Raw genomic sequence first — 23,291 nt, 5'->3', positions numbered from 1 at the left:
GAATTTATACTTTTTAGCTCATTTTTGTTTTTAATTATTTTGCTTCCTGATCTTTTAGGGGATGCTTGGATTTAGTCCTTTACTATGGATTCTCCTTGCATTTTTTTCGCAGCTGATTTTTATGTGGCAATGTTTGTTCTGATACTGACGAGGATACTCGATTTAGTTAAGTTTATAGAACCTAGAAATTCTCCCCTTTTTGTTTTGGCATTTGCTGTTTATTTAAGATGTTTTAACCTATGTTGTAAACCACTTAAAAGAGTTTTGTTTAACTACGAGTGGTATATAAATGGTCCAAAAAAAACCCCTAAAAACATAAGCTTACGGCTGGGGATGGCAGCAACCCCAGGCCCCATTTCGACTGCCCCCCCCTTGCACCCACTTGGCACTCACCTGCACCTTCTGGCCGGCGATCTCTGTGGGGCTGTCATGGTGGGGCGGCGGGTGCAAGTCCCCATTGTTCACCACATACTGGATGAGGTTGGCGAGGGCCGCACAGGAATCTGCGCAGGTGTGCACATGGACCACGTTGTTGGAGCAGCGGAGCTCAAACAGAGGGCGGGTCTGCACCAAAGCGGGAGAGAGAGAGTGTGTGTGTGTTTAAAAGAAAGAAAGAAAAGAAATCGCCCCAGACAAATGTCTTCTTGCTGGCCACCAGTCTACATGTTTAATACGAGGATTAGAGAAATTCATGGGCTATCGATGGCTGCTGGCCACAACAGCTGTGCTCTGCCTGGCCATCTAAAATGATAAAATGTGGTACGTGTATTAAATGTTCATGGAGGAGGAAGCTATTGTTAAGGAGGACGAGGCCACTGATGGCAACTAGCCAGGATGGTTTTGCTCCATGACTAGAGGCAGCAACGCTTCTGAATACCACAGGAGAGGAGAGGGCGCTTGTGCTCAGATGCTGCCTGCCAGTTTCCCACGGGCATCTGGGCAGCCGCTGAGAGAACAGTGCTCTGGAGGGCAGAACTCGAACCAGGGGCTTCAAGTTACAAGGAAGGTGATTTCCGACTAAAAATCAGGAACAACTTTCTGACAGTAAGAGCTGTTCTACAGTGGAGGTTGGGTGGCCAGGGATGATTTAGCTGAGATTCCTGCATTGCAGGGGTTTGGACCAGATGACCCTCCAGGTCCCTTCCAACTCTATGAGTCTATGACAAGAGGCCTGATCCAGAAAGCTCCTCTTACGTTATTTTTGCCCACGTCTCAAAAGGAGATGGAAGACGTTATTCCTATCAGCCCCTTTCCCAGCCCTGGTGAGTCAGGACTTCTGCTCCCCACGGAAGGGACTTACACAGAAAGCAAGCAACTTGGACTGGAGAGGCAAACCCTCCTTGCAAGGCAGCTCCTCGCATCCCCCATAAAGGCCTCTTGGAACTCACCAGCTTCCCTGTTGTGGCTCCCTTAAACGTGGTGATCACCAGCTCTAGAAGGTCCACGTCCACAACGCAAACGTAATCTGAGACCGGGAGACAGAGAGAGGAACGTTACTTCCAGCATCAGAGAAGCTGCTCTGCCTGCAGAAGGTCCCAGATTTGACCACTGGCACCTCTCCAGGTAAAGGTGAGGGTGGGGGTGCATAGCTCTTCAGGTGCTTCCAGGTGCTCCCTGAGAACAGGATGCTGAACTAGATGGCCATGGGCCTGATCCAGCAGGCTCTCCTCCTCGTGTTCTTATGTAGGGAGAGCCAAAGCCCGGCAACGTTACCTCTCCTCAGGTCGCCCATCTCTGTGTCGCATTTGTTTGAGAGGTAAAGGGCCGAGTCGTCCAAAATGAACCTGTGGGGGAGAACAGGGCAGCTGGTTAGCAGCATCCTGGGGGGAAAGAGGTCAAGAGGAGCCAAGAGCTGCTTACGCTGTGCCTGCAGCAATGGGGGGGGGGGGGTTCCAAGGCGGAAGGCACCTGATCTGCAGCGCCTACTCCCGCTTTGCCAGAGAGTTGCGCCAAGGAAGAGGCTTTGCCCACAGCTGCCTCCAAGTGCTCGGGGGTGGTGGTAAGGCCCTCTAGATGCTGTTGTGGGGCCTTCTCAATCCGGCCCATGGACGGTCCAGGAATCAGCGTGTTTTTACATGAGTAGAATGTGTCCTTTTATTTAAAATGCATCTCTGGGTTATTTGTGGGGCCTGCCTGGTGTTTTTACATGAGTAGAATGTGTGCTTTTATTTAAAATGCATCTCTGGGTTATCTGTGGGGCATAGGAATTCATTCATTCCCCCCCCCAAAAAAAATATAGTCCGGCCCACCACATGGTCTGAGGGACAGTGGAGCGGCCCACGGCTGAAAAAGGTTGCTGACCCCTGAGTTAGGAGGACACAACAGAGAGGGAGAAACCCTTGGGACAGGGGCGGGATATATCCTACCTCACAGGGTTGTTGTGAATTAAACAGCTCAAAAACTGCTAGGCAGCCGTAGAAGGGACTGGGTGGCTTTGAGCCACTCACCGTCTGTTGCCCCAACTGACCTCATAAAATGGGGGGGGGGGAGATAAGCAGACCAACTAACTTGTGCTCTTTGGGGGGGGGTAACTAAGTTCCAAGTATGGGAAATCATAGCAGCTGTCTTGACCCTAGACCTCCCCCCTCCAGTGTGTCACGTAGGCTGCAAGCAAAAGGACTCTGGGAAGGAGCAGGGTAGGAGGTTGAGACCCACCGGAGGAGGAAGACGGAAGTGTCCACAATGATGTTGCTGGAGAGGGTGAAGGTCTCGGCTGTGATGAGGACCCGGATTGGCAAGTAGAGAGGCCTGCAGGGGAGAAGACAGAACTCAAGTGTACCAGGGGTGTTAAGACTGCGGCTGCCGTCCTCCCACCCCAAGTCACCTGAACCTCTGTGGGATAGCACGAAGAGGCTGCCTCCTCTGGTCACTTCTCTTCCCACACCCCTGTCACAGAAAGATGTTGCACACACTTCTGCAAGGGATCTGAGCCAAACCTGGACCCAGTGGAATTAATCTGAGCCTTGAAAAAACCACATGGAGCTGAAAGAGGAAGTGGGAAAGAGTGCCACTCTTCCCCACTTCCTCCTTCAGCTCTATGTACTTGTTCAAGGGAGGATGGGGGTGGGAAGACCCTCATCATCCTTATCCTGTGACCAAGGAGGCAGTGACAGGGTAGTGGGCTCTGAGGCCTCATGGGCACCAAGGGAAGGTTTCTGGGGCACCATGTTGGCCGTAATGAGCTCAACAGACCGACGGTCTGAGCTGGCAGAGAAGGCAGCCTCCTGTGTCCCAATAAATACCTGTAATCCACAGCACAGCTGAACAGGTGGGTGTGCAGCACTGTGATGACCGTCGGGGGCACAAAGCCCAGGATGGGGTCATCCAGGACATCCAGGAAGTCAATCAACTGAGGGGACAGATGAGCACAGTCAGATTTGGGGGACACACACCCTCGGCCTGAGACCAGTCAACGCTGACAGCCCTCTATGGCAGCAGAGACCCAGAGGACATCTCCTTCCCCATCACATGAAGTGTGGAACTCCTCTGGGTCACGAATTGTGCTAAACCCCTCGCGGTGCACGACCCGCCTCTCTGCACAGACCATGCAGCCCTTGGGGGGGGGGCAGACCTCACCTGCGTGTACCAGCTCTGGTGGGTCAGGGCCATGCGATGCCGCATGGTTGCCCCTTCGAGGCGCAGCGTCACCAGGAACTCCTGAAACAGACGAGGAAGAAACAGGGGTCTCAGGCCATGTTCAGACATGCAGGCCACATTCAGAAAGGCACACTTTGCCTCCAATTTTTTCTCAGTGGGAGGAGTCCATTGCACAACACCCTGACCAGGTAGGGGCGGATGATGAGAAAGCAACCTGGGTAACGTTGGAATTACTGAAGCAGCTCATCTGGGATGTCCCGACCTCACTATCCCCCTCTCTTTAAATTATTATTAATATTTATTAGTTGCTGTTTTTCAGAAGAGAGAACTCAAAGCAACTTTTTTTAAAAAAGGGCCAAGTGCAAAAACAGATACAGAATAAAACTACCTGAAATACATCAGTAATACAAATAAATATTAGCAGATCCATCTCAAAGTTTAACAGATAAATGGCACTAGACAGAGCCATTTCCTCTGACTCGACCACCTTTGCTGGCTCAGCGTGGTCCTACCTATCACCTTGCAAGCTGCTGGCCCTGAAGGATGGGGCAGGAATAAAAGAAAACAAATCTCCCCCCCCCCCAGGTTTGGAAGAGGAAGTTCCAAAGATCACCCCACCAACCCCAAGGGCTCCCCTTCCCTCCTTCAGATCTGCAGTGAAGATGGCTCCAACGGTCACAATACCTTGATGTTCTTCTCCAAATCCAGGTTGATCTGGATAGCCAGGGAGAGCATCTTCAGGGGCCCATCCTTCTTGCTCCCCAAGGGCCAGGTGATGGGGCCCTCCTGGGAGGCATAAATGGTGGGGTAGAGCCCCTCCGGGGGCAAAAAGTTGGAGATTTCCAGATGCTCCGCCATGAGGTAGTCCTCCACCACAGCTGCAGGGACAAGAGAGGACACCCTGGGTTAACATTTCCTAGAGGTTTGCAACCTTCCCCTCCAAAGAGCAGCTCCCCCTTCGGAGTCCCAAATCCTTCCATATTTGGCAAGGAGAGACGATGCCTTATCGGGGATGGATCACAGGGGGTTAACCTCCATTTGACGTGGCCACCACCCATCCCAGCCAGGGCACAGCCAGCCACAAGTACCCAGTGACCCTGGCACACCCCTATTCCCCCTTCGCTGCCCTGGGGCCAGAGCCCTACCCTTGTGATAAAGTGCAACTTTCTCTGCCTCAATGCAGAAGTAGCCGAGGTCCTCGCGGCCCTTGTACCGCGAGACGCTGAAGAGACTGCCGCTTTCCACGTCCAGGACCAGCTCGCCGTGAGATCCCTCCAGCTTCTTGCCCCCCTCGCCCTGCACAGCCAGAGAGAGAGAGAGAGAGAGAGAGAGAGAGAGAGAGGAGTGACGGTTACCAACTTGGATGACTTTAGAAGAAGACAGATTCATGGAGCCGCAGTGGCTATGCTCTGCCTCCACGATCAGAGGCAGCAATGCTTCTGAACTCAACTTGCTGGAAGCCACAGAAGGGGAGAGGGCTCTTGTGCTCGAATCCTTCCTTCCTGAGGGTTTCCTACAGGAATCTGCTTGGCAAGAGCCCAAGGTGAGCTGGTAACCAGAAGCCATGGGCCAGGACCAAAGGATAAAGGATCATGGTCAAGAGCTCAGGAAGCCCTAGTGGCTCAAGCAAGCCCTAGCTTGCAGGGAGCACACAGCAGCTGTGCCAACAAGCCAAAGGGTCTATGCCATGGGTAGGCAAACTAAGGCCCGAGGGCCAGATCCGGCCCAATCATCTTCTAAATCTGGCCCGCGGACAGTCTGGGAATCAGCATGTTTTTACATGAGTAGAATGAGCCCTTTTATTTAAAATGCATCTCTGGGTTAGTTGTGGGGCATAGGAATTTGTCCATTATTATTTTTTTCCAAAACATAGTCCGGCCCCGCACAAGGCCTGAGGGACAGTGGACCGGCCCCCCTGCTGAAAAGGTTTGCTGACCCCTGGTCTATGCCAAACCTAAGATTTAATGCTCCCTCCCAAATTTAGCCACAGTACACGGTTGAAAGCTTCCCATACTGCTTAGGGATTATTAAAACGCTGAAGGGTTTATGAATGCTTTATAATAAAAATAGCATCAGATAAAATATATATGCCTCCCCCATCTCAGGGTCACATGAGTGGTCAGCCTGTAACCTTCTCTCTCCCCCCTCCCCTCCCTTTACCTTGGCATCGCACAGAGCTGTGACCCGCCCCTTTCCCACAGAGAGCACAACAGAGACACAGCTCTGGGGAAAGGGGCTCCTCTGTTCCCCCTTCTTCCGCTGTGCTGCCTCATCCACGGAGTAGAAGTGAGAATCCTCCTCTTCGGAGTCTGAATCTGGAAGGAAGGAAGAGGAAGGCGGGGAAGGCATTTTTTTACAGACCCCAAAACACCTCTGCACTGCCTAGAATAGAGCCTGCTTCCTGCTGCCCAGGCAGACTATAAAGCATGATTGGCCAAGCTGCAAGATAGTGATGGCCGAGACCCAGTCTTGCCTCTCGAAGGAACTGGTGTGTACTAAGACCCTCCTCCCTTCCCTTCCCTCCCACCCCCCCACCCTCCGACATGGGGGTGCCCCCCCTCACCCAGCTTAAAGGCCGACTTGCACATCTTGAAGTTCTCCTGCCAGCGGGTGTCTGCGGGTGCTTCTCCAACAAAGGGGGCTGTTGTGGACCCAGCGCCCCCCAGAAGCTCGGAGGGGGTGGGGGGTGGGCTGAAGGACTCAAACATCAGGAGATCATTATTGATCCTAGAGGAGGAAAAGAAGGTCAGCGTGAACAGCCTGTCCCATGACAGTGTGGTGTAGTGGTTAGAGTGCTGGACGAAGACCTGGGTGAGATCAGGGCTCAATCCCCTCTTGGCCAAGAAGCAAAGTGGATGACCCAGTCAACTCAGCCTCGCCTCATAGGGTAGCCCTGAGATCTTTTGGTGAAGGGCAGTGTCAGGCTGCTCTTGCCTTTGATGTTGCTTATGAGAAACTGCCGGCTCAAGCAGTGAGCTTAAAAGCTGTTTATTAATCATTAAGAGTAACAGAGTGTTGAAAACATGACTACTCCCTTGCTTTCAGTTTTCCGGACTAGAATCTTCCCGCGCGCGCCAACAAAGGAAACCTCTCATCCCCCTAAAATGACGTCAAAAATGACGTCTCCCCCTCTGCTCCCCCCCTTGTCTGCTACTGACAGTGTGTGAAATCTCTCCCTCTTCCTGAGACGTTTGCTGATGAGGGCTGGGAGAGCTAGAGGTATCTGTACTGATTATAGGTTTTTGCTCTCAATATCTCACCCCCTCCCCCTTACTGTCTGAATCACAATCTTTTCTCTCCTCTGCAGTTTCATCTCTTATCTCCTCCTGCTCCTCTCGAGCAATCCTTCTATCCCTGACAGGCAGTATACAAATTTAATAAATAATAATAGTAATAATAAATAAGAAACTCTGCACTATGTGAATAAGTTGAGTTAAACTGTGGAACTCCCTCCCACATGAAGGCAGTGAAGATCACCAACTTGCGTGGCTTTAAAAGAGGATTGTACGAATTCTAGAGCTACATTTCTGTTGTCCTTATGACCACCGGCTTCCCACCCCTGCAGCTTATCCCAAGGATGCGCAAATGTCAGGGACTGCAGAGACCACCAGCTAGCTTAGAGGGACACAGCGTGGTGTCAATCATGGCCATGCAGGGTAGAGAGATGCCCGGAAGGTCTTGTTTCGATCCAAGGGAAGGGCCACAAGCTCAATGGCAGAGCAGGTGTCCTGCAGGCAGGCTAAGTCCCTGGCAGCATCTCCAGCGACAGTGAGCAGATAGCAGTCAGGAAATATGAAAGACCCTGGAGAGATGCTGCCAGTCAGAGCAGACAACACTGGTCTAGATGGACAAATGGTCTGACCCGGTCTAAGGCAGATTCCTCCCATTCCCCCGATGGAAAGGACAAATTCGGCTTTCTGAGTACTGGGACTCGGTCCCGCCCCTTGTGCAGAAGAGCCCCGAGGAGGACATGCCCAACTTGCTCAGGGGCTCCTGCTGCCCCCCACCCCCTGGGCGCCCAGGCACACGGGACTCTGACCTGTTGTAGATGCTCTCGTAGAAGTCCTTACTGGGGAGGAAGATGTGCATGGTGGGGAAGGTCACCTCCAGGGCATACTGGGAGGCCTCCAGCGTCTGGCTCTGGAATTCCGCCATCTCCTCGGGATCTCCAGGGATCACCATCTAGAGGGGAAAAGGTGGATCTGAAGCTGGCAGGAAGCTGGTGCCAATGCCACACAGCAGAGCTGCAAAACTCCCACCCACAGGGGGCATCTACATGGAGGAGGGGAAGGCGATCAATGGCTGCTAGCCAGGATGGCTGGGCTTTGCCTCCACAGCCAAAACCTGCTATGGTTCCGAATCCCAGTTGCTGGAAGCCACAAGAAGGGAGATTTGCTCTTGGGTCCTGCTTGCGGGCGTCCCATGGCGGCATCTGGTTAGCCGCTGTGAGAAGCGGATGCTGGACTAGGTGGGCCATTGGCCTGGTCCAGCAAACACCCCTTAGGTCATTAGCAGCTCCACAAACACACCCCGCCACCCCCTGGGTCACTTCACCCTCTCACCTCCTCCGTCTCGTACATGGTCCGCTTGGAGGAGAAGGGTGAAGGCTCTGGCTGCTTCAGCTCGCAGGGACTCTCAGCCGTTGACAGCTCCATCTCTCCGGGCTTCGCCAGGGCCAAGTCCCAGGGAATGTCGCTGGCCCGAGGGCGGAGAGTCAGCGCGATTCTGCCAGGGGGAGAGGACAGCACTGGAGAGAGGGGCCAGAACCTTTGTGGGTGCTTCCCCCCCCAAAAAAGACCCATGACATCGGGACAGAGAGCAGGACACCCTCGCCAAGGCAGCACCCAGGCCCACCCTGACTGCTGCAGTGGCTGCTGTAGCAAAGGGAAGTTGCGCACGGAAACCACTTACTTGGGGAGGAGGTACTTCTTCCCCGTCCCTTTGGCAGACAGGTTGGGGGCTTTGCCGACCCGCAAACACGGCACAGCCAGCTTCTCGGCGCCTTCATATGTGCCTGCAAATCACCCAAACAGCGTCAGGGCTCAGATCCCCTCTCCCGGGCGAAAGGACGTGCTTTGGCACGTCCCACGTCCCCTCCTGACTGAGCTGCGGCAATAAGTGGGAGGCGGGCAGCAGCAACTACTGGCAAGTAAGACCCGCCACTGGCAGCACTGCAGGGCTGTTGTGTTGCAGCTGAACAAAGAAGTGGGTGGGAGAGGCACTCTTGGGCGTTGCCCCACTTCATCACAACAGGGGCATTCCTAGGAGGCTGAATCTTGCATACACAAATGCTACCTTGTACCAGGGGGCGTGCCCACCTCGTGACTTGCACAGATACAGGCAATGTTTAGACGCCAGCACATGTCTGCCCTAGCCCACTTGGCGGCTGCAGGGAGAAATCCGACGGGGATCTTTTTGGAGGGAGGGAGCGGGGGTCCTGCAGCAGCCTCTCCTTACCATGCAGGTCACTGAAGGAAACTTCCAGCTGGGTGACGCCTGCCATCCCGAGCTCCGCCCGCAGCTCCACACCGGCCAGGTCCAGGCGCAGGCTCTCCTGCCGCACGGCCTTCTGGGCCCAGGGCCGCCTCTCGGGCCATGGACGAAGGTCCGGGATTGGGAACTGCAGCCTCAGGGTGGCCTTGGGCGCTGCCAGTCGCACACTTGCCTGCCACTTAGCAGCAGGGGGAGAATCTGCCTGGCGCCCAGCCAGGAGGGGGGTGGGGAAGAGGGGGGAGAGAAAACCATTAGAGGAGGCTCTTCCTGGTGGGGGCGGGGAGAGGAGCGGGCGCCGCGGCCTCTCAGTCCGCTCTGCCCCCCACTTACCAAGTGTGCCTCGGGAGGAGGCCAGGCAGGCGTGGAGGGTGTCGTGGCACGGCACAGCAGCGAGCAAAGGCGGTCGAGCGTTGCCAGGTCCACCTCTGAGCAGAAGTCGTCCAGCTCGGCCACCAGCTCCACCGTCTGCTTGGCAGGGACCTTGGCAAGGCGGCTCTGGAAGCACAGCGGCAAGAGTTGGCAAGCTGCATGCGTCTCCCAGGCAAAAACACGAGCTCTGCTAACCCAGGTTTGGCCCAAGTCTTAGGCTGCACTGAGGCTCTCCAAGTCCCATCGGACTACAACACCTCACTGTCTTTGCAGCCTGGGGCTAATGGAAGTCAGGAGTCCAAAAACACCTGGAAAGCCACAGGATGGTTTAGACTTGGGACCTGGCTCTGTCCGGCTTTCATTTTAATTTTATCCAGGTTAACTCTTTCCTAGAAGTATTTTTCAGAAACAAAATGAAACACGGAGGATTTCTGCAGTTCCCAACCAGGGAGAGGCCTTTTTCTGCCACGACACCCCCAAGTTATGGAACGACCTTCCCAGAGAGGCTGGATCTCCTGGTGCCAGCACTGCCACTTTTTGAGCCAGGTGGCTAATTTGTGGCCTGTGGGGCAAACCCAGCCCACTGAGGCACACCGGTCCCTGGCAAAGCACTTTCCTTGCTCTTCAAGGGTGTTGGTGGGACACAATAGGACATACTCATGCACTTATGGTTTGCCAAGGAGGACGAAGGCTTCACCCACCGCTGCCCAGAATTTCTCCAGCAACTGCAAAGGGGAAAGAAATTTGCTGCTGGATCTGTGTGAAAAGCCCCCTGCCTGGCCTGGACACTCACCTTGGAGGAGGAAGGCCGCTTCTCCGAATGCTTGGTTTGTATACGGGCACAGGGGCGAGGCGACTGGCTGTAGGGAAAGGCACTAGGGGTGGCGAAAACCAGCAGCTGAGAAGGAAACGAAACCGGTTTACCAAGGACGCCCTCCAACAAAAGCACCCCATGCTCTTCACCTGACAGGCAGCTGTTCCACTGACAGTTTTGTTGGTGACTCCAATGCAGCCAGGGCTCCGGTGAGCCTCCAGTTTGTCTGGGGCAGGAAGTGCAAGTGGGCTGGGGGGGGGGGAGTGAGCAGCACCCAGGTGCCCTCCACTCTTGCACTCCCCTTGATGGGGCTCAGCCCTCACCTCAGTGTACTCTGGCTTGGCTTGCGTCCTGTCGTCCGCCCACAGGCACTCCAAGATCTCCAGGAGCCCAAAGGATGCATCCCAGCTGAACATGTGCAGCTGCCCAGCGGCCTTGTGCTCGCAGCTGATCTGCACGGCGGCCCCGGTCAGCCTGGAAGAGGCAAACGGACACCCAGATTGCAAACGTGGCAAGCGCAATGTGCAGGGAATGTCCCTTGCCTGCTGGCAGCGAAGCACAGAGCATGGGTGGGGACCCGGGGAGCCTCTGGGTGCGGTTGGACTACAACTCCCATTATCCCTGATCCAGCAGGCTCTGCTCACATTAAGTCACATCCATTGTAGGATGTCTACTATCTCTGGATAGCTCAGTCAGTTAGAGCATGGTTGGCTGATAAAGCCAAGGTTGCAAGTTCAATCCCCCCTAAGGGACAGCTGCACATTCCTGTTGGATTAGATGGTCCTCAGGGACCCGTCTGATTCTATGATACATTTTTGCAAACCAGGCGGAATGGCAATCCAGTGGTTCCCAAACTGTTCCAGGCCAATGCCCCCTTGGTTCCCTAAACTCACACCCTGGACCTCCCACCCTACCTTGTCAAATGCATTCTTTGCATGACCCACTGAGGAAGCTAATATCACAGTGTCATTAAAAACTAACAATTAATTGCACATTTATTCAAAATCCAATGAAAACTATTTAGTTTAATTAATTCAACTATATGGATGAACTTGATCCAGTGATGCCAGCTTTTCAAAGTCTGGTAGTCATTTACACCTCCAGCAGCCCCCTTCTGTCCCCTTGCCTCTTACAGCAGCAGCCCCCCAGGTAATTCCATTGCTACTGCCCACTTTGGAAACCACAGATTAAAAAAAAAATGTTTGAACACAAACACACACCACTGGGCCTGGGCAAAGCACCGGGGAGGGTTGTTGTTATTTTTTGCTGTGCTCAGGCCTTCGGTTCCCAATACACACCTGACGTTGCTGCATGGACAGGCCCCCTCAAAGCACTGGCGCAGGGGCTGGAAATCCCGGCCCCCAAAGGCAGAGTCCTTCAGGCCCCCGAGCTGGGAGAAGAAGCGCTGAGCCAGCTGGAGGTGTGGGGCCTCTGGGGTCTGGTGCAGCAGGGTGAGAGTGAGCCCTCCAATCGTCAGCCGCAGCAACACCTCAGGGCGCTGGTTCTCCAGAGAGGGGGGTTGCGGGTGGCTGGTCTTGCCTATGCAAGGAAGAGAGAGAGAGAGAGAGAGAGAGAGAGAGAGAGAGAGAGAGAGTGTGTGTGTCTTGGAGCAGAAAGACCTGAACTTGGAAGCAGCTAACCCAGAGATTGCTGGCAGAAACTCTTAAGAACCTTTCAGACTGCTGGTCCACCAAGCCCAGCACTGTCTGCTCTGGCTGGCAGCAGCTCTCTAGGACCTCAATGAAACAGATTTTTTTTTTAAAGGAGGTCTGAACACACCATAACTTCTGCATACCAAGCAGTAGGTCTCTTCTTTTGTAACACTCAAGTTTACTTTTCTCCTCCTACCCTCCAACCCATTTTCCTTTAGTGCCACATCTGCTAGATTGTAATGCTGAGAACAGGGACTGTCTCACTACTGATATCTGTAAGCTACTCTGGTAGCTTACAGGACAAGCTACACCTCTATAGTGTCATAAGGAGTGATGGCTTCCTACCTACAAGTGCCCCTCTCTCCCTTTCCTCTCCCCCCCCCCCCGTTCTTTTCCCCTTGTGTGCCACGTTCCTTCAGGTTGTAAGCCTGTAGGTAGGGACTGCCTTGTTTCGACTGCATGTTAGAGCATTTGTACCTTACTCTGGGAGGCTTTTTGGCTGAAGAGAAGGGTACAAATGCTCTAACCAACCAACCAACCAGTCCTCCCTTCAACGCCAGTGGAGGGGGGGGGAACAGCCCACGAGTCTTTCGCACCCGCCTCCTGCTTGGCAGGGGGTTGGACTGGATGGCCCTTGTGGTCTCTTCCAACTCTATGACTCTATGATTCCTTCCTGGCACTACTTGGGGCTTATCAAGAAGTCCTGCACAATCCCACCCTCTCCCTCCCACTAATTTGCAATTTAAACCATCTTACTTGGTATCTTGTTGAGGCACGGCAGGGTGGCAGCAAAGGGTGACCGTCCGTAACGCCTGGGACTGCTCAACATCAGCTGGGGGGGGGGGCAGAGTGGAGATGAGAGAAAGGTGGAGAGTTGAGAACGGGGGCAAGCAGCTCTGGGAGCAGAGCAGGCTACTGACAAGGCCAGCAAGGCCATTGGGCAGAGGAAGGCAAAAGCCTCAGACAGCAGTTGCTGAGGGATGGCAGCAGCACAGCCTCCTTGGCTGTTCCCCTCTGTGGCGTGCAGAAGTGGGAGAGCCCTGCACCCCATAAACTAGCCCACAGCCCTCAGACATGCTGGGATAGGGGGTGCTATCCTGTTGCCAGCACTGAAGTCTGAATCAGCTCTCAGTCTGGCCAGCTTCTGAACACGGAGAGGGGGGATGCGCTGGTTGGTCCTTTAGTCTTGGGCCAGCTGTGCTAAGTTGCCCCCTGGCAACTCGGGGGCAGCATTGAAGCTGTGTGCCTGGGCAGCTGGCGATGAGATGGGATAGGGAGCAAAGGGAGGCCCCCCCACACACACGAGGAGGCCTTTCCCTGGGTCCTCCTGCCCAAACTCCTCAAGCACCCAGGCCTCAGGCATGACCTGTCCAAGCCCACCGGAAACTTGCCCAGGGTCATCCCTCCCTCTGCCTTCCCCCATAGCCTGCTGGGGCCCTTACCCCTGGCGTGAAGGGCAGAGCCTGTAGGCGGCTGGTGCCAGCGTCGCTGTGCATGGAGGAGTCCAGGTCGATGTCAGAGAGCTCGCTGGCTGAGCGCACGGAGGTCACGCTGCTGGTCATGGGAGCCATGGAGAAGAACATCTCTGAAAAGGAAGGGAAGGTTGGCCAAGGAGGGGAAAGGAGGAGAGGGAGGGGGGCCTAAAGCAGCCACCAGCTGAGTCCATTAAGGGGGCCAGTTAACACGCCAAGACCTTGCCCGGAAACCAAGCAGGACTCAAGTGGGACTTCATTTCAAGGTCACTCAAACATCAGTAGGCAACAAAGGAAATAGCCTTCCACTACCTGAATCCTTTTAAGAAGGGGAATGCAAGGGATTGAACCTGGCCCTGGTAGATGCACCCAGGATGAAGGAGGAGAAGAGGTGGAAACATAGGAAACTGCCTTAGGTCCCTGTTCTGACTTGGTCTATCTCACTCAGTACTGCCTGCACTGACTGGCAGCAGCTCTTCAGCCTCTCTGCCCGGAGCTGCTGCTATTGGGGATTTGACACCTGGGATCTTCCTGCATCCAAAGCTGCTCAACCCCCCCCCCCCCCGCAGCAGTCACCTCCGTTCTCCAGCCCGACGCAGGTCTCCATCCCCTCCAGGCGGGTGGGGCCAGCCCCCAGCCCTGAGTGCAGCTGTTGGCTGAGGTCCTGCTCAATCAGCTTCAGGTCCTCCGAGTCAAGGGGGCGACTCTTGCTCAGCTGCTCCTGCAAGAGGCTGGATTCTTTGGGGGGAGAGGAGAGAGAAGGGGATTAGGGGAGACCTGCAGGGCTGCGGAAGGCTCAGCTGTCCCAGTGCTAAAGTTGGCACCTCCTCCAGGGAGGGGGAAAAGGCATGCGTGGCTTCAAATGTGTTACCCTGACAGGTCTTGCAGGCCTGGACCACAGGTGCCACAACAACCCCATCTCTTCAGGGCAGGAGGTCAAACCTCTTGTGGGTTTGCACAGTGCTCTTTCTCCATCTCTCCTCCCCACCTACGTTGCACAGAGCTCACCAGAGAAGTTCAGGGAAGACAGAAGATCCAGCAGGTACAAGATCTGTTGGGGGGCAAGCAGGAGGTGCAGCGACCCCATCTTCCCATCCACTTCCAGCTGCGCAGAGAGAGGGGGAGAAAGTTCAAAACGTGACTCCTCACAAGCCAGGGGTGGCCTCTGTTGGCGGGACTGCCTCAACCACCTTCACATAGGGGGCAGGCCCCCACTTCCTCGCAGGAGAAAGAGGCAGCCCAACCGCCTGCCTGTGCAAAGGCAGTCGAGGCACCGGGGGGGGGGTGCTTCTTTAAACCGCTCCACTGGGGGGCGGGGTGCAGCTGCCTATGCCTCAGCAGAGCAGTCCAACGAGGCCCCCCAGCTCACACAAGGCATGGCTTTCCCATGCATCAGCTGCTCGCTGGAAGGCTGGAGAACCCCAGGCACCCTCTTAACTCACCTTGGGCCCAGGAAAGGCCTCATTCTGCTTCAGCTTGATCCTCATCTCCGTGTATCCAGAGCAGCTGCCAATCTGAAGTAGAGAGCTGGGGGAAGCCTCTTCCTCCTCTGCCTCCTCCGCCTGGGACTCTGAAGAATCGGCAGCCCCCTAGGGTGGAGAAGAGACGAGGCAGTTCTGAACACAGGGAAGCCCGCAACACGCACCCTCCTCGCCCCTCGGTGGATGGGAAGCCCAAGACGGACAGAGTGCTTTGACACCCATGAAAGTCAAGTCGTCCCCCCCAGCAAGGAAGCCGCCCCCCCGGGGGGGCTGTACCTTTGGGACAGGGGACGACGGCATGTGGGCGCCTGCGCCACCCGCAAACTCCTCATAGTAAAGCAGGACCCCGCTTAGCTGCAGGATCTTGTGCACAAATGGTGGAGGCTGGTGGATGTCAACGGTGATTGCCTGCCCAGGTTCTTTCACAGCTTCGTCACAGTAGTCCAATCTGGGGGGGGGGGGCGAGGGGGGAGGGAAGGAAGGCAGCAGACAGCAAAAGCATAAAGAGCTCAGCTGGGGGCAGAGAGGGAACAAGCCGCCCTCAAGCTCTACCTACCTAGGGAAACCCCTTCAGTTATTCTGTCCTCCTTGTCTTCTCTTCTCTCCCCTCCCTACCCCAAGAGGGCTGTATTTCAAACCATGACCTTTCTGAATGTCTGCTTAGTCTTGAGAGGTCACCCTCTGTTCCCTCCACTGCTACAAATGTGTTGTTCAGCCACGTTAAAATCATATGCACACGTCAATTCCTGCCATTTAGGCTGAATGGGACAGCCTCTTCCACAGGCAAAACAGCACAGGGTTTATGTTCAAGAGAGAAGCTTCGGCAGGGCTTTGCAGGGTGGAGGAATCCTGGGGTTTTGTACAAAAAGTGGGAGGGAGAACCCCGCAGGACAACCCAATAAGGATTGAGAATGGGCAGGGACAGAAGAGAGAGGCGGGAATGGAAAGCCAGCTGGGGAGGGGTTGGAATCCTGAGCAGCAGGAGCTCCTCCCCCTCCCTGCCCTTCCTACCAATAAAAAGCACCTGAGCACCTTAAAGCCAATTACCTTTTGATGTGCATCTCAAGGGCCACGCTGCCCTGTGAGCCACTGGGCACATGCTCCACACGTATCACAGTGTCCAAGAAGGTGACTTCAATCCTTCGCAGAACTGGCAGACAGCAAAAGGAGAACGGGGGGTCAGGAGCCTGGCAGGCAGGGAAGGACAAAGTGGGGGGGACCTCCCCGCCCTCAGTCCTGCCTGCACCACTTCAGGAGCAGGCTGTTGGGGGTGGGAATAATCCCAATAGGAGCTGCTAAACCACCAAAAGCTCTTCCAGCAGAACAGCCACCCAATTCCCCTTGCCCAAGGACTCACCGGTTTCAATGGTTTGGGCAAACATCTCGAGCCCCTCCAGGGGCTGGGGGGTGTCCGAGGGCTCCTCGGTCTGCTCCTTCAGGCACTCCTGTGCCAGCTGCATGCTGGTGGTCATGCATGATGCCCAGCTCTGTGACTCGGAGCCAGGGGCAGCTGCAGGAGGGCAGAGGGAGAAGAGAGACCAACCAGGTGAGGCAGGCAGGAGGCTGCCCACTTGCCCACCCCCAGCTTCCAGATCAGTACTGTCCCCTCCCTCCCTCTCCTCCGGTTCTCACCAGTACGATACTTCGGCCGGCACGTGATCTGCAGGCCGCTCACTTCCACGGTGCAGTTCTCTGTGACTAAGGCGGACCAGGGGATGGTGACGGCGATGCTGTCGATGAAGCCGTCGACGATCTCCAAGGGGGCTCCGACGGACTCCAGGAACTCGTTGACGGACTGCAGCGGAGAGAGAGAGACAGGGCTGTGTTGAGGGAGCAAGGACTGGCCCCGTGAAATGCTAACCAGCTTCCCATGGATACAGTTCCAGGGATACAGCCCACAAGTATTGAGTGGGGTGCGGGGGGAGAGAAAGGATTGTGGTTATGCAGCAGGGGGGTGCAAGTGGGGTCCCATAGATGTATGTACCCGCACAGCACCGGAAAGGTAACTGATTCCATAGCTAAGGGCTGGGGAATCCTCTTCCAGCCTGAGGGCCACACTCCCTTCTAGGCAACCCTCCAAGGCCAGTGGCAGGCGGGGCCAGAGTCAAAAGTGGGTGGAGCAACAAATGTAAATTTTACCTCTTACACAGGCTATGCTGTATACCTACTTGCATACTCCATCCAGACAAGCACGAGAGATTATTAGGGTTCATCTCAGCCAGGGAAGAATTCTCAAGATTGGGTGAAGCAGGCCCAGTGAAGGCTATGGCCTCGGAGAGGAGGGGTGGCCTGAGGTTAGTTCCCCAGCCCTGGTATGGTGCCATCACTTTGCATGCTGCTTTGCAGAGTCCCTGCCCCAAGGAGCTTACAATCTAAAATCTGACACAAGGGAGATCTGACAGCTGAAGGAGAGCGAAGAGGAGGCAGGCAGGTGTAGGCTGGGGAACTAACACCCTCCCCACAGAGGTGTGTCTGGCACCTTCCAATATGCACCTCTTTGCCTTTAACTTTGACACCTGAGGTATATCTTTTTAGGACCCACCTTGTTTCTGCAATTGTATGTTGTTTTAAACTGTTTTAAATACGGTGTTTTAATGCTATAACTTGACCTGGGACCTGAGGGTAAAGACCCGATCATTAATAATAATAATAATAATCAGGATGCATGTGTGTTTATTTCAGTTGCTGCAGAGCATAGGGAGCATAAGGGCTGTAGAAAAGGGTTCACGGAAAAGCTTGGTTCTGAAGAGAGATTCGATCACACAGGTGGTGTGGGAGGCTGTCCCAAACATGCAGGGACAGGGCAGAATATTTTGCAACCACACTTAAGAATATTGCGCACAGTTCAGATTGCATCACCTAAAAAACAAAGATATCGTAGAGCTGGAAAAGGTTAAGAAAAGTTGAAGGGGGTGGAGCAACCTCCCCTGGGAGGAAAACATTGCAAAACTTGGGTTTTCCAGTGTAGAAAAGAATGAAAGTAAGCGAGGAGGACATGATAAAGATGCATAAGTTTAAGTGCAGGGTGAAGAAAGCGGATAGAGATATATTTTTCTCTCCTTATCTCACCACAGCAGCAGAACTCAGGGACATCCAGTGAAGCTAAATGTCCCTGAGATTCAGGACAGATAAGAAAGAAAGTCCTTCACACAGCGCACAGTTAAGCTATGGAGATCCCTCCCACAGCAGGCAGTGAGTGAGGCCACCAACCTGGAGGGCCAATACTCTGATTCCAATGCCAGAGGCAGTCTATCTCTGAATGAAAGTCACACATGAGCAAAGAGTGTTGCTGTTACACCCAGCTTGCACCCAGCTTTGCAAGCTTTGCAGAAAAATCTGTGTGGCCACTGTGAGAACAAATGCCTGATCCAGCAGGAAGGCTCTCTTCATGTTCCTATGTTCTTATTCTCCTGACAGAGAGATGCCCTGGATAATTCCCACCCCCACCCCCAAGCAGGCTTTCCTTGAAAGAAAACAGGCTGGGACTTCTGCAGCTGTGAGTCTAGCATCAGCCATGCCAGTGAGGCAACAGCAATGACGTGGTGAGGAAGCATGTGAGTCCAGGAGACAAACAAGCCAGAATTCCTCAGGCTACTTGATACCTCCCATCCTGTCTTGCTGCTCCAGGAAGCTGCTGAGATCCACTGGGCAAGAACCGCCCTGATCTCTCTATCGCACACCTTTGGGGGCCCTCCCCTACCTAAGGCTGCTACCCTGGGCTCCTTTGGGAGGAAGGGCAGGATATAAACAAGAAGAGGAATTTGAGGGTTGCAGGATTGCCTCTGAGCCAGAAGAAAGTGCCCCAGCAGGGAGCGTCCACATCACCCTAAGCCTGTGTCCTGTACTGAAGCAGAGGTGGAGGGGGCTTCATTCTAGATTGCACCCTAGCAGGAAGATGGGGGCAGGGAGGGCTGTGAAGCAACTGGGAATAGGGCCCCAAAGGACCTAGGCCTCCCTAAGCAACCCAAATTCTGCTTGGGCTAAAAGAGGCAGGCAAGCTCCCTTCAGCACAATCTTGCGACTTCTTGCAGAAAAGCTAAGAAAAGGGAGGAGGTGGTGTGGGGAGAAACTGGGGGAAAGATGTGAAAGGACAGCAGGGGAGCAGGAGGCAGTGACTGGCGAAGATAATTATAGACAGCTGGCCTTTCTCCAGAGCAGGATAGTGGATCACAGCACCAACAGCCTGGGAAACAGCACCACCTCCCCATTTCATCACGAGACAAGCTGACGACAAGCCACAGCCATCTACTTCAGAGGCTTATTTGTTCTGGAGTAACAACCATCCTCCCCATTTGGAGATGTGGGGTGGGGAAACCCACTGATTTGCCACCAGGACTGCAACTACGGCTGGGTGGCCAAAGGGTCTCAAGGGGAGTGATCTCACCTTGCCTGCTCCATAGACTGGCAGAGAATTCCCAGGGAATGCCTGCATGCAGGGCTTCCTTTTAGGCAGATCCCAAACACTAACTTCCTTGTTTACATTTCCCCTTTTATTTGAAATAGAATGAGACGGTTCTCACAATGTGCTTCCACCAAGATGCCCATTTGCCTGAGATGGGAGCAAACACTGGCTGAAGGCTGGTCAAAAGCCAACCTACATGTCCCTTCCAACATCACCGTTCTAGGATTTTTGCCTTTAGTGGCCGCCTTACCTGGGCTTCCTATTGTAGTGAAAGCCTTCCCCCCCAGTTTACCACTTGAGAAGCTGGGTCATCTGCACTCACGCACCCACTGTTCACCCCAAGCCCTGCATCACAGCCCCCAGCCCCAAATGCCTCTTCAAAGGCTGGAGCGAAGCGGGCTGCATTACAGGCCAAGACACCTGGTTACAACAAGGCAAGATAAAGTGGAGGTGGGATGGGGAAACTAGGGTGCTGCCTCATGCCAAGCCTGGGTGTTGGTCCACCAAGCACAGTACAGCATTGTCAACCTGGACAAGTAGTGGCTATCGGACAAAGAGTCTTTTCTGGCGCTACCTGGAAATGCAAGGGATTGAACCTGGGAGATTCGGCATGGTAAGGAGGAGCCTGGCCACCAAGCTGCTGTCAATCTGCCTGAGCCCCATCCCCAGTTATCAAAGGGTCAAATGGCAGACATCACTGAAAAGAGGCCAGAAGGCTGCCCCACTGCCACTAAGCAGAGCAAGGCTGGCTGTGCTCAGCCACCAGCAGGAAACACCTGGCAAAAGCTCAGCCCAACAACAACCTGTAGAGGAAACCCAGAGCACATTCCTCCAGGAGAGTGTCCCACTGCAAGGGAGGCAGGGCAAGGCCACCTCAGACACTGGGCCCAGGGAGCAGCATCACTCAGCAAAAGACATCAGCTTGCATTCGCTCCCCCCACCCCCCAGCACTGCACCTCCGAACAGGACACGGCATGTGGCTTTCCAGATGTGTCTGGATTGCAACATCATGCCTGGACATTGGCTTTGGCGATGGGAGTCAGGAGTCCAAGGCCACTGGGAGGGCCCAGAGATGCCCCACTGCCCTAGCCACAAACCCCATTCCCATCCAAATACAACAGGCACCCACCATATCTGCAATTTCTTGAAAGACTTGAAGACATTTTCATTCAACAAGCATTCCCAGCTGGATAAATGGGTAATTACCACTTTGTTAAACTTTTAGTCTAGCTTTAAATGTATTTGTTGTTTTTAACTGTCTTATGTAATTGTAACAACAACAATAATAATCCTCGTGCAGTAAGGCAGACTGTCCCTCTTCCTGCTCAGAGGATATTCTGGCATTGTCAAGACAATGGTTACATGTTGAAATGCTCAAACTGGTTGTTGATCTACCTGTTAGTTATCTTATTGAGAACTCATGTGCAGAGGAAGTGTCTCCCTCCCTCTCTTAATAACAACAACAATGGCTGGTGGCACCTTAATAGTCTATCTCTAATCAATTGCATTATGTCAGAAGCTTTTGGCATGCAAATGTATTATTAATACTCATAACAATTTCCATTTTGCACAGAATTCTAGACCCAAGGAACTGAAAAATATGAAGCTTGTTATACTATACTAGGGCTCAATAGAAAAAAAAATTCCACCAACAAAGTAAAACAAAACTAGGCCCAAGTAAAATACAAGAGAAAACCCTGCTGGCTCCCAACATCATCCCACAATGGGGAGTGGGGAGACTCACCCCACACCTACCCCAACCCCAGCTAGATCAACATACATAACTCTGGAGGGAAAGCCCACACTTTTAGCGGGGTGCTTCCTGGAGCCCACTTAAGAAGAGGCTCAGTGTGTTCTACAGAAAGCCCGTGTGGTGGTGGTGTATTCTTATTAATTACCTGCCCTTCACCCTAAGGTCCCAGGGCAGGTGACAGCATTAAAAATCTGAAGAAGTGTGCATGCACATGAAAGCTCATACCAAAAACAAACTTAGTTGGTCTCTAAGGTGCTACTGGACGGAATTTTTTATTTTGTTTTGAGCATTAAAAATGTAATGTTTAATGTCCAGCTAGGACTGGGGAAACCCAGGTTCAAATCCCAAATCAGGCAAAAGCTCACTAGGTGGCCTTACTCCAATGCACACACCTTCCACCTAACCTGCCTTACAGGGCTGTTGTGAAGACAACATGGGGTGGTCGAAAACTTTTGGGTCAGTCGCCCCATCTCACCGGCACACCCTTTCTCTAAGCCTAAACACTGCCTTAAAGGGCTGTTGTGAGGATAACATGGGAGGCTGGAGAGACATGTGAACTCCTGGGCCAGCCATCCCACCTGAGGTTTGCTGCGGGGAGGAGGAAGTGCCCCAGCGATGCCACCTTATTCTCCTTGGGAAGCCCAGCTGGCACCACATATTATGGGGCAGATATTTATAACTCATAACAGGAGGACGCTTGACCGAGGAAGGACAGCCAGGTAGGCCGTGACAAGAGGGGCGGCTGCGAATGGAGAGCAAGAGGCAGCCCCTCCGCTCAGCCACAGCTACCTGCATAGAGTGAGGGGATGGGAGTGCTTTACCGGTGGAACTGCCTGCCTGCCTGCCTGCCTGGGGTACCCTTCCTGGCCTGCCCTTCTTCCCACTCCCGGGGGTGGGGAGGCCCAAGAAGGCCGGGCTCGAGGCAGAGGCGGACGGGGCACCCTCCCTGGGGCTTCGTGAGCCTCACCCAGACGTCGAGGTGGATGCGGCTGAGCTTCCCAGCGCCAGCGTAGAGGTCGAGGCTGAGCTGCTCCAGCCCGAGCCGTTCCTCCAGGAAGTGTCCCAGGTAGTGCTGTAGCAGGTACCGGCAGGCGCGCTTCTTGATCGAGCTCGACCACGGGAAGAACCACCGCGACATGGCCGGCCCCGGCGGCCTCTCGCCCGGCCGCCACGATCACTTGACGCCCCGGCTCCGCGCCCGGCTTCTTTGGCCCCCTAGGCCCGGCCCCGCTGGCGGCCCGGCGCGCTCATTGGCCCCGCCGCCCTCCTGCGCTCGTCTCATTGGCTCGCCGAGCAGTAGGCGGGGTGCATGACGTCGCGCTCGGGGCGGGGATGAGACGCGGAAGGGGGAAGAAAGGAAAACACACAACCCCCCGCGGGGCGTGATATAAGTCCCCGTTGTGGAGATGCGCGAGCGCGAAATAAGTCCCCTGTGTCTTGATACAAGAAAAGCTCAACAGAGTAACTCGCGCTGCTTTGTGGATAGGCAACTTCCGGGAACACTTCCCACGCTTTACTGTATTAACATTTATAAAGGATGTAAAAATTAGTAAGGGGTTTTTCTTTATATTGGTGTGCTGCTCCCTCAAAGCAGAGTTACAACATAGTTTAACTATACAGTGCGTGGAGAAGGCCTTTCTTTTCTCTGCCTTGAACCTTCCGACATTCATTGCCATTGGATGTCGGTGTCCTCAAATTCTAGGGCTCCGAGAGAGGGAGGAAAGCTTTTCTCTTATCACCATTTTTTCTTCCCCTGGCGGCATTTCTGTCAAATTTTGCCTTGGGAAGGAAAATGGACCGGAAACAGGAAGTTGTCGCTTTAAAAAAAGCGCGGGAAACAGAAGCCGCAGCCATCTCTATCATAATCCGCATCTCTGGTCTGTGACTGCAATGAATTGATTCATTCATCGCTTGCGTGGAGGCAGTTTCTGTCGGTCGCCTCCGGTCATTCGGTCACCTCCTGGCCGTAGGCATAACCAGGATATTTTAGGGAGGGGCAGGATTTACGGGTTTTTTGGGGGGGGCGCAGAACCGACGCAGTTGGTCAGTTAAGTATTTTTATTTCCTCACTTGATTTGGAGGGGGGACTAAGGAGGAAGCCGGGGGGGGGACAAGCTGTGCCCCCCAAATCAAGTAAGGAAATAAAAATACTTAACTAACCGACCAATTGCGTCGATTCTGCGCCCCCCCCCCTAAAAAGCAGGCGCTGTGACGTGAGGGAATGGGGTGTCACACGAAGGCTGCCTCTTGCTTGCGGG

General features: G+C 54.1%; 1 protein-coding gene across 1 annotated transcript in view; it reads right to left on the bottom strand.

Annotated features, from left to right (window-relative positions):
- Nucleotides 1-22,291, bottom strand: part of ATG2A (autophagy related 2A) — a 36,507-nt gene extending 14,216 nt beyond the window's left edge. The window contains exons 1-28 of the mRNA XM_033174106.1: nt 22,001-22,291; nt 16,511-16,673; nt 16,236-16,388; nt 15,926-16,028; nt 15,155-15,326; nt 14,840-14,986; nt 14,406-14,502; nt 13,974-14,135; nt 13,368-13,510; nt 12,682-12,757; nt 11,572-11,812; nt 10,597-10,747; nt 10,253-10,357; nt 9,421-9,585; nt 9,055-9,292; nt 8,509-8,611; nt 8,160-8,322; nt 7,637-7,779; nt 6,161-6,324; nt 5,758-5,912; nt 4,743-4,893; nt 4,282-4,475; nt 3,577-3,657; nt 3,243-3,349; nt 2,656-2,748; nt 1,714-1,784; nt 1,389-1,465; nt 394-564 (exon numbers count right to left, since the gene is read on the bottom strand). Coding sequence (XP_033029997.1) covers nt 394-564; nt 1,389-1,465; nt 1,714-1,784; nt 2,656-2,748; nt 3,243-3,349; nt 3,577-3,657; nt 4,282-4,475; nt 4,743-4,893; nt 5,758-5,912; nt 6,161-6,324; nt 7,637-7,779; nt 8,160-8,322; nt 8,509-8,611; nt 9,055-9,292; nt 9,421-9,585; nt 10,253-10,357; nt 10,597-10,747; nt 11,572-11,812; nt 12,682-12,757; nt 13,368-13,510; nt 13,974-14,135; nt 14,406-14,502; nt 14,840-14,986; nt 15,155-15,326; nt 15,926-16,028; nt 16,236-16,388; nt 16,511-16,673; nt 22,001-22,171 — 3,960 coding nt within the window. The 5' untranslated portion in view covers nt 22,172-22,291. The remainder of the gene's footprint in view (nt 1-393; nt 565-1,388; nt 1,466-1,713; nt 1,785-2,655; nt 2,749-3,242; nt 3,350-3,576; nt 3,658-4,281; nt 4,476-4,742; nt 4,894-5,757; nt 5,913-6,160; nt 6,325-7,636; nt 7,780-8,159; nt 8,323-8,508; nt 8,612-9,054; nt 9,293-9,420; nt 9,586-10,252; nt 10,358-10,596; nt 10,748-11,571; nt 11,813-12,681; nt 12,758-13,367; nt 13,511-13,973; nt 14,136-14,405; nt 14,503-14,839; nt 14,987-15,154; nt 15,327-15,925; nt 16,029-16,235; nt 16,389-16,510; nt 16,674-22,000) is intronic.
- Between the last annotated feature and the right edge of the window lie 1,000 nt (nt 22,292-23,291).

This window comes from Lacerta agilis, chromosome 17 (assembly GCF_009819535.1).
Source record: "Lacerta agilis isolate rLacAgi1 chromosome 17, rLacAgi1.pri, whole genome shotgun sequence".
NCBI classification, from domain to species: domain Eukaryota; kingdom Metazoa; phylum Chordata; class Lepidosauria; order Squamata; family Lacertidae; genus Lacerta; species Lacerta agilis.
This window is presented reverse-complemented; position numbering and strand designations above follow the sequence as displayed.